Source organism: Quercus robur, chromosome 5, assembly GCF_932294415.1.
Source record: "Quercus robur chromosome 5, dhQueRobu3.1, whole genome shotgun sequence".
NCBI lineage: Eukaryota > Viridiplantae > Streptophyta > Magnoliopsida > Fagales > Fagaceae > Quercus > Quercus robur.
The window spans coordinates 75268666-75279332 of NC_065538.1; the positions used below are offsets into that span (position 1 = coordinate 75268666).

Consider the following 10667-nt stretch of genomic DNA (forward strand, 5'->3'; position numbering starts at 1 on the left):
AGAATAATTTCTTCACATCTAATTGTTAGCTATACACAACCTATAGGTGGGGCATGGACAGTTTATTAAATTGAGATGAGGAACTCTAAACATCACAATATTTCTCATCTCAACTAAATCTGTATTGTGACATCCAGCAGATGAAGCTAAATTATAAGAGAACATAACTACCCACACAATTATTTTTTAGGGAAAAGGAAAGAAGGAAAGAGAGAGCTCATGAAAAATTGACGTATATTATATTATTGAAAATGCAAAAAGCAGGAATTGACGTTCACAAAGATTATTACATGTTATTGAGCTCAATGGCCATGTCAGAGAACTTACAATCAAGCCCTCCAACCATACAAAGAATAGGTTGTGACAGTCTATTTGTTCTTTAGCCGTTTAGAGGGGCGGATCTCCTCCGCTTAAATGCAGAAGAGCCCCAAGCAGCAAAGCCTCCCTTTTTCTCTTTAACTATAATAACTCTATAACTGTTATTAAATACATTCTCTACACCTGCATAATACTTAGGTATTAGATGGAAAAGGACCATTCCTATGCTTGCCTTTTCAGATATCTGTTTGTCCTTCCTGAGTTTGGAGGAACATTTACTTGTCTCTAAAAGCTTGCACTCCATAAAGCATTCTTATCCTCACCACAGCGCTGGTGAACATCCATGATTCTCTCAGCAGACTTGCAAATCCCACTACATTTCCAATCAAATGAAGCAACGCAGACGTTGCCTGCCTGCGCCTTCCACTCACAATCTGCATGAACAACTACATCAACTCTATAGGAAAATTCATGCGGGCAGCACTTTATTTTTTTGAAAAATATCTACATCCTTCTGAAAAATAAAAAATGTCTCAGCACCATAGAGCTGATGCAGGTTGCTACTATAACAGACCAAGCACTTGGTCTATATACTTCTTAAAAGACCATGGAGCATATATCTACTAATTAGGTCATCTACATTTGAATTAAAAAGCACCTGTAATGGAAGGGACCAGAGAGGTCCATGATATATAGTGGACCAAAATCAGTTCATCAGCAGAATTTGGAATATGGACCAATCAAGTGGAAGATAACAGAGTTGATGAACTGTTAGGTCGAACTGCTAACCTTCACATAATTGTTCACATCCTTAAACTGGAAAACAAATACTGGCTACAATCTATTCATGGTTTAATTAAAAGACAGAGGCAGAGAAGAAACAATGACCCATATGAAGACTACACGTTGTCATTACAGTAAATTGGTGGTAACATAGACTAACTAAAATCAAGATATTTGTGAAGTACCATATCTCCTAGTTCTTGTTATGGGAAGACAAATTTAGAGACTTGTTAGATCTAGATATTTATCTTGTTAACTGAAACTAAGACCTGTAAGAGATGGAGGGATTGAACTTTTTATTTCAAAACCAGAGGGGGTCAATTCATTAACTCAAATAGATATAAGTTAATGCAACTGAACAAAATATTGAAAAATTATATAGTAATACTAGCTGACAGAAATCTAATTGGTTTTTGTTATTCTAAACATTTGAACAAAATAAATTTTTTAGATCAAAGTTTTACTGGGACTAGATAATAGATATAAAAAACAAATTAAGTAATTTGTTTAGATATTTATAATACATGTAACAAAGTCTAATCCCATCCATTGTTTATTTATTTATTCTAAGAGGTTGAATACCTTCTTAGCCCAAGGTTAAAGACACAGACATCATGATGAATTCTGACTTCACATACTGTATAACATATTTAGACATCATAATTTTCATTTGTTGCTTAACATTGACTTTGTTCCTTTTAATAAAATACATGACTCAAATAACAAATACGTGGTTACAAAACCTTAAAAAGGAACAAAGAATGTAATTAAAACAATAAAATAAAATTTTAAATTACCAGGTGGGGTACCACAACAGAGTCTCCTATCGTCCACGTGCTCCACATCTATACCAATTAACCAAGAACCTAATGAAACATCTTCATTGGCATATTTGTGCAGTATAGGCCTGTAATAATTTCAAACAAATTATGATCGAAAGATTTAAGGCTATTCTACAACCCAACTTAACCATTTCCAACATACAGCTATAGATATGTTACAAATGAGGCTAAAAAGTGGACACGGCAATGGAACCAGAACCTCTTGGTTCCACTTGCTGACTCAGTTATACATATCCATATGTTTCTCATTCAATCATAACAAGTTTGAACTTTCTTTTAACCCAAAAGGTAAAGACACTGCAAACTTACTGGTTTGTCGATATATAAGTAGCCAGATCTTTTGAGAGAGCATATAATTGTCCTGTAGCATGTCGAAAATACTTGTTTCCCACCTCACCAAACTTCCAATACTCTGGTTCATGGTATCTCACTCCCCTGTTCCAAAGAAAGGAAGCCATAAACCAGATTTTTACCAATATCTATATATTTAGCTAATTCAGGGGATAAAAGTAAAAAAAAGGATAAATTGGATTACTTTCGAGCAAGGACAGGACCAGACTTCATGCACCCAATGTAAACCCGAGGTTTCATACGGTGTCTAGCTAGAGTTGTACCAAGCATAGCTGCAGAAAGTTTAGAGTAAATGAACTCAAATGAGACAAAGGGTCAAATGTAATAACAAGAGTAATGTCACAATCAAGTTTACAATACGGTAGTAATATGAAATGTTTCTAACATTCAGTAACAATTTTGAAAGAAGTAGATCAAGAAAACAATTGTGCTACATGGCACATCAGGCATGCCACACGGGAATCTCAAAGTTGTGCTCATCAGTCATCAAAATAAACAATCCATTCAACATGCAATAGCTAGATCATAGATGCTTGGAACTCCACTGTAACAATTTTCAACAGAAAACACTTGCTTTCTTATAAAATCTTTCTTTTTGCAAGCAATGCTTATTACATAGAGAGGCCAAACAACAATGTTACAAATATCCAGTGGACTATGAAGATCCTCTCCAATGTACATAGCGCTATAAACATATTATTCAGGTATGAAATGTTTATTGGACAATTTTTTTTAGCAGTGTTTGACAATTGTTTTATTTCATCGCCTCTGATCCAGCTGTTAACATCACATAAATTCTTACTGCTTCATGATAAAAATAGACTTAAACAATCACATATGCTAAATGCAGCATCATATATCTTCGATTACTTATACCAGAAGTAATTACATACAGAGCACACACACACAAGACCCATACCTATACCACTTTAATAGAATCAGAATTTTCAGTATAGACAAATCACAAAGCAAGATGAAGGAAGAAATGCAGGAAATTGGAACCATCATTACCTAAATTTACATGGATATCATCATCAACTTTAACATAAAACTCAGCATCCCATAAGGAAACAGCAGTTGAAAAATAAGTCTTAGTCTTGGCTGATAGTTCCAGGTAGCCCTCAACATGGTCCTGCTTTCACAACCAATTAATATTTCTTTTTCTAGTCTATTTTTACAGTAGATAAATGAAAGTTTCACAGGCTGAATTAGATAACAGTTTAAAAGGGGTAAGACGAAAAGCTCACCAGCCGCAAAAAGTCTCCATGCCGCGTCTCCTCTGCTTCAATTGCTTTGTCAAGTATACCACCAGATGTCGAACTAATGACGAAAGGCCAATTAATACCATGAAACCAAATAATTTATGCAAATTCATGCAGAGCACCACCTTAAAAGAAAATATGCTGTTGAAAAGATAATAAGTTTATGCAGAGAATTGGTCTGCTAAGGCCGCAAACTTCATATCTTATTATTGAAGCAGAATGTATTGCATGTTGGGTAAAAGAATACAGACAAACAGTAAGTGTGGTGGCAATAATTGACAATAGCTATGAAGACATATAAAGATCACCTGTGACCTATAACAAAGCGCATCACAATACCCTTCTCTTCCTCCAACTTCTTTCTCTTCTCACCTAGTAATGTTTAATCAATGAGAACCCACCACAGATGAGATATGACAAGAAACTGAAATAGCATATAAAATGTTCTTAAATCTAGAGAGAGAGAAAATAAAAGAGAATTATGAAGCCAAGTTAATGCACCTTGTGGCATCCAAGTAGCACGAACAGAATCTCTTCGTTTGCGGCTGCTAAAAGCTGTATTGATTCCTATAACCACAAAGTATTTTCTTTTCGCATTTGTTTCAACTTTCTTGAAGTTTGCTGACTTTGGGCTGCCACGAATTATAGATTCATGTTCTGCCGTAGCAGCTGTTAATTTCATCTCCAATTTTGATATTCTATCATCCAAGGACCTGCATTTCATATACAATGATAAGGTTTGCATTTAGGTCACTTGTGGCATATTAGTGAAAAATCCAGTCTAAACAGCCATCAGAATAGTGTACAAATATCAAGCTGGGTCCTTGAAACTTACCCCATACTGTCATTGGTGTTCTGCTGTACAATGTTCTGATGGCAAGAAAAAGTTAAAAAAAAATATCATTACAAACATATCAAATGCAGATGATGTAATGAAGAAGTAAAATTACAGCTAAAGATAACAAAGCAAGCTTAAGGCTAAGTTTGGAAGGAAGAATATTTTTGAGAAGCAACTAGAGTAGGATTTGCAATTTTTTGGTCAATCATATCTGGCACGTGTGCACATTATTATTGAAATAGTAAAGCAAATTCTGAAAAATTAGATACCAGAGGCCTTTTCACTAATCCACATCCAACCCACTTCCCCCAAAACTAAAAATAAATTAGTTGTCAAATCAGGATTTCCAAAGCAATTTTTCCTAGAAATGACATTTCCAAGAACTGTAGTTTTGTTATGAACAAATCATTTACTATAAAAGCCAATTGTAGGACTTCACTGATAAGTTATTTCATGATATTTGCAATTTCAGAATCAGAGCTGTATAATCAAAGAAAACTACCTTTTCATGTGAGATTATAGTAAATATCAATAGATCAATAGCCAAAGAAGTGGAGCACATAATGACTCATGATTAGAAGTACGGTACATTTACTTACAAGTTTTGGATAATTCTCAGATTTTAAGTTTATTTGAGCATCTTCATCTTTACCTTCAGGCACTGTCCACATCCTGATACATAATTTATTGATCAATATGACATACCTATGCTAACAAGCAGCTTCCTTTACATGTAACTTACCATAAAAAGGCAATCGGAAAGGAAAAAAAAAGGAGTGTAAAATAATAATAAGCCTGTTCTGCATTGATATGGAAACCAGGTTATACAACATAAAATCAATGTGGCCTAAGGCGATGACAAGAAAATGTAAAATAATAAGCCTGAGAAGCAGTATTAGATAATCGTTTCAATTGAGAAATAAGTAAACAAAGAATGTACTTTTGAATTTCAGTTGTTCATTATATAGGACCTAAAATGACAAGCACTTCCAATTCACCCAGCTCCAATAATTTGGTCCGGTTGAGTTGATTTTCACAATTCACATTAACTAAAACAATAAAATATAAAACAGTTAATTTAAAAGTTCCTTCCTTTGTTTTTTTCTTTACAGTAATTCCCCTCGGAGCCAAATAAAATAAGACTGATTAGAAATGCCACCTTTGGACAACCTGTTGGTTACATCTCATGCAAGGCAAGACTCTTAAACGCTCATGAATCATGATAGAAGGAAAGATTAAGTCACAATTTAACTAGTACATTAAATTTTGATAGCATTTGACAAAAAACACCATAACAAGTGGAAAAAACACTACGTATTGCATCAATCTACATCTGTTTTGAAGTAATCACATGAAACATTGACGAAGGAAAAATGAAAAATGAAAAGCACATAGTACATTGTAAACAAAATGATAATGAATGATAGATTACAAACAAAACAAGTGCAAAGGGGGAGAATTGGCCCCAATGTGAGTCAAAAAACACAAATTCAAAAACCACATCAGAAAGCATACATACACATTTGAACTACGCAGACAGCATTAGTTCAATTCAAACCCTCCTCAATGAAATGCAGCAATTAACATTCCAAAGAACACCCTTTAATAAACAGCTAAGCACATTCTATCAAAAATTTAAAACAATTAACCTCTTCATATTGATTTCACAAAAACCCACCGAATTCTAAGAGTTTACTGATACCCACTAGCCAAAAATGCATAATTCAGTTAACGCAACCAATTCAGTGACTAAAAATTGAAAATTTAGAGAAACCCAATTGAGAAAAATACCTGTTAGTGAAAACCATTCCAGCAAAGAAGCTGCAAAGGCACAGCATAAAAGCCATGTTCCTAGACATTCCATTTTTAGTATACTCTCCTCCTCCCATTCCTCTACTCTTCACCGACATTTTGGTGTAGCTTTTACACTCACCCAACTCTAAAAATAGAAACTTTTTTTAAAAAAAAGAAAAGGAAAACACAAATATAGAGCCAAAACCAGACAGACCCAGAACTTGTATGAGCTTTGTTTCACTTAATACACGCTCTCTCTCAGGTGAGAGAGCTGTATGCAAGTGAAAGAGACTCCCACTGAAAAAAGAGGAACTTTTTTCAGTACAATTTATAGCTTTTGACCAAACGGCTCTGTGTGAATGAAACTTACCAATACAAACTTGTAAGTTTTAACGAATAACTGAATCAATAACCGTTGATCTGGAGTTTAATTAATTTTCCTTAATTACTGTTTAAATTCTATAAACTCCTATTTACACCAATTGAACGTTAAGATTGCTAATAAATTCATCTTTATAACTATCATTAATGTTGAAGAGGTTAAATAATTTTTTACTGTTTATATTTTTATCCTTTTCGGTTTTTTTTTTTAAATTATATATATATATATATATATATTTTCATGTATATGTCTTTGATTAAGTAATAAAAAATAATTATTTTTCAAAAACTCATCTCTTCAAATGCTTCATAAAATACTTGTTGAAAGTTTGTGCCATGCCATGCCATGCAAGCTGCAGCACAGTTGTATGTATGGTTCAGAAATTCTAGAAATCATGCACTCCATACAATTTAGCATCTTATTCTATATGGTGAATCTTAAAAAATAATTGAGGGAAAAAAAATTCACATCAACTTGCTCAATAAGAAAATTTAAATTCTATAAGATTCAAACTAAAATTTATATATATTTTAATAATTAAATATGGTAGATTGGAAATTTATGAAGCTCCCTGTATGATAATTATTCATTATCATTAAATCAAAATATCAATAGGTTTTCTATTAAAAAAAGAAGAAGATATCAATAGGTTTATTTTTATTATAGGCAGGATTTTAGTCTATACCCCTTATTTGATGACAATAATGAATAAACTTAAACAAATGAGATAATTGGAGCCCCCTAATAAAACTTAATTAATATGGATGCAAAGGTAAGCCCAGATGTACATGATTGTCCATTTTCTCTTATTGTTTTAATAACTTTTAATTTTTAGTTTGATTATAAAGTACAAATTGTGATAGTCCCATATTTGATGACAATAATGAATTAATTTTATTATATAATACTCCTTCTATCCCACTTTTTTTGTCCTTTATTCTATTTTGAGATGTCCTAAAATATTGTCCTGTTTTTAAAAATAAAAGTCATTAATTTACTAATATTTCTATTATACCCCTATTAATTTACTAATTCAATTTTTTGATAAATTTTTTTTAAGGGTAGTTTTGGAAACTAATACATTTTTAAAAGGTAAATAAGACAATAAATGATGTTCTCTTAAAAAGTTTGACTTTTCAAACTTGACAAAAAAAGTGAGACGGAGGGAGTATAATTATTGGAACTTGTAAGAATAAAAAAATCTAGCAACCCAAGTCCACTCAGAACAGTGGGTTTGTACAGTTCAACTATGGCCCAAATTAATAGATTCGTAAGGGAGGAAATCAAACAATAAGAGAGGGCCTTGTCTAAGGATGGAAATAAAATATTATAGAAAACGTGAGCAAATGTCTAAGTACAAGACTGCACAAGGAAGCCAATGATACACAAAAAAATACACTGCTCACTCTCTTCTCTCAATGTTCTCCTTGTTACTTTTTTTTTTTTTTTTTTTGTCTGATCCCATTTCTATGAGAACCATCTTTTTCTTATATACTCCCTTCACTTCACATCCTAATCCCCCATCTTTACCTAACAAATTTCTCCTAGCGACACTTGTCCTTTTAAACATCTAAGGAATGTAGTAGAAGGAGTTGTTTAACTGTGAATTACACTATTCAGGTCATTTCCTCATCAATACAGCTGATAAAGCTGTTGCCCCACCATTTAATGCGGAGGCAACAAGCTATTTCTTGATGGAAACTTCCCCTACTCCTCATGATTCTCTTTCTTTAGTCAATCCTTCCCACCTGAAGCTTCTAAGAACCTTTTGTTTCTTCTTCTCTTATCCTCGAGTAGCCTCCCTCTTCAAACATGTAATGCCCCAATATCCACTCTAGAGTTCTACAACCCTTTCCTCAGTCCTCAGACCCCCACAGAACCTATGTAATAAAACTTAATTACCCCTTCTCTTATTGTTTAATTTTTAATTTAATTATAGAGTTTGTTAATTGTGATAGTCATTAACATTTATTTATTATAATTGTGTTTGGAGGTCGCGAGGAAGATTAATGGTTTGAGATGGGAATAAAATAATTATGGAAATTATTTACTAGTGACTCATCAGATTTGGCTAAATCAGCGTGGCTTTTTCTTTATAAAAATAGCTATTTTCTAGCTAGCTTGTTGGGATAGAATTTGAGTAAATAATTGTGGTGGCTAGACATGCTATAATTATAATTATAAGACTCCTCGAGCTTGCGTTCTTTTGTGAAACAAAAGCCCCACAAGTTATAATAGCCTTTACTTGCACAAAATTATTATTTTAATTTTTACTTTGTAGACTCTTTTACACATAAGTTACATACATTTTACACGTTTTTCTAAGCACCGACATCCTTTTTCTCATAATTTCTAATCCGACGCTGAAGGCTCTTACTGTCTTACATACAAAAATGAAAAGATATCTAAAAAAATGATATCAATCGTTGGTGTCAAATAATGCACTTGGCTGTAAGTTTTTGACACCACACTAAAGGTGATTTGCGACTGATTTTTTTTTTTTTTTTAGCCTTTTGGGTTGTCTTAATCGGCTAACTAATCCTCTTTCTTTTAAGTACAATAATACCCTTTTCTAAGATTATCTCCTTTGAAATCATTGAAATTTTTTTGGTAATTGCCTTTTGTATTCTTTACTCATATAAGATAAAAGGTTTAGGGTTATTTTTAGATTTTAGCATTAAAGTTGAGTATTTAAGAGTTTTACTGTACAATAGTGATCATATTTATGTTTTTAGGCACATAGAAATTTGAGTGGCAAATTGTCCCATGTGCCTTGCCTTACCTCACACAGGTTTTTCCCATCTCGAAGAGAGGATATTTGAGACAAATTTTGCTTGTCCCACCACTTCTCAACTCATTATGTCCCAAATGTGCACATATATTTTTATTTAAGATATAGTCAAATTATATATATATATATATATAATTTATAGCACGTTTGATACATTAAATAGAGATTATGAAAATAATGATAATTTTTATTAGTGATAATAAAAAGTGTTGTAATGAAATTATTAAACCTAATCATATGTTTAGTTGTAAGTTTTAACTTTAAAATAAAACTTAAGATTGATATTTAGGACGTATTTTACTTATACAATTAAATTTCTTAAAAAAGAATAATTTTAAAATTTGAGAAAGTGAGGTTTATTTTTAAAAATATTTCATGAATATGGAAAGTTTTTATATTTAGAAATATATTAATTTTAGAAATTATTACACATAGTAAGAACTATTATAATCCTTTTAGAAAAGAATAGTTATTCATAAAGAACGATTATCCCTTATAATAAAAATATAAGCAAACTAAGGAATAGCTAAACTATAGAAATAGTTATCACATTACTGTATCTATAATAGACTATCAAACATGCCATTAATACTTTTAAATACATACCATATATATAATTATACTCTCTCTATCTCTGTCTCTGTCTCTATGTGTGTGTGTGTGTAACTTTGGAATAGCTATAGAAATAGTTATCACATTACTGTATCTATAATAGACTACCAAACATGCCATTAATACTTTTAAATACATACCATATATATAATTATACTCTCTCTATCTGTGTGTGTGTGTGTGTAGTCTCACCCCTTTATCTTTTATCTCTATCTCATCAATATCCATGCAACCTAATTATGGATGACAATTACCTACAACCAATCTTGTCTCCAACCTATCTCTCACTAACTTTACATTAGTTTTTCTCATCCTAATGAGGGAAATGCAAATGAGACACCCATGATCCAACCCTATTTCACCTCCGGACATGCCTACATAGAAATTAAAAGAAAAGAAAAGAAAAAAACTCCAAGTTATTTTAAAAGTTTTTTTTAAAAAAAAATTAATGTTGTAATAGTCCTTGAAAGGCTTTTTCATAACTTTACCCAAAAATCACTAAAAACTACCAACTTAAAGGGCTAAAATGATTTTTGAGTGAGTAAAGTTACCAGACTAAAATGATGATTTTCAAAATTAAAGGTCTAAAATAATTTAGAGTGATTAAATCTAACAAATGTAAATTACATTTACGCTTCAGTTTTTATTTTATTTTATTACAATAGTGAATTTTTTTTTTTTTTTTACAATAGTG

At 31.9% G+C, this 10667-nt stretch overlaps 1 protein-coding gene across 1 annotated transcript; it reads right to left on the bottom strand.

Moving 5' to 3' along the window:
• Positions 1–220: 220 nt before the first annotated feature.
• Positions 221–6539, bottom strand: LOC126727093 (probable beta-1,3-galactosyltransferase 2). The gene is made up of 11 exons (XM_050432585.1): positions 6186–6539; positions 4994–5066; positions 4392–4426; positions 4058–4269; positions 3865–3928; positions 3542–3614; positions 3306–3426; positions 2479–2566; positions 2253–2378; positions 1899–2008; positions 221–752 (listed from the first exon to the last, which is right to left on the bottom strand). Exons 1-11 carry the CDS (start codon positions 6302–6304, stop codon positions 604–606), a joined length of 1170 nt encoding a protein of 389 aa, XP_050288542.1. The 5' UTR covers positions 6305–6539; the 3' UTR covers positions 221–603.
• Between the last annotated feature and the right edge of the window lie 4128 nt (positions 6540–10667).

Bases quoted from the DNA above. Each gene is read 5' to 3' on its own strand.
- LOC126727093 (XM_050432585.1), bottom strand. From the start codon at position 6,304: ATGTCGGTGAAGAGTAGAGGAATGGGAGGAGGAGAGTATACTAAAAAT. The intron at 3,615-3,864 runs GTGATCTTTATA...TTTCGTCATTAG, and splicing joins CGCTTTGTTATAGGTCACAG to TTCGACATCTGGTGGTATAC. The intron at 2,379-2,478 runs GTAATCCAATTT...TCTTTGGAACAG, and splicing joins GGTCCTGTCCTTGCTCGAAA to GGGAGTGAGATACCATGAAC.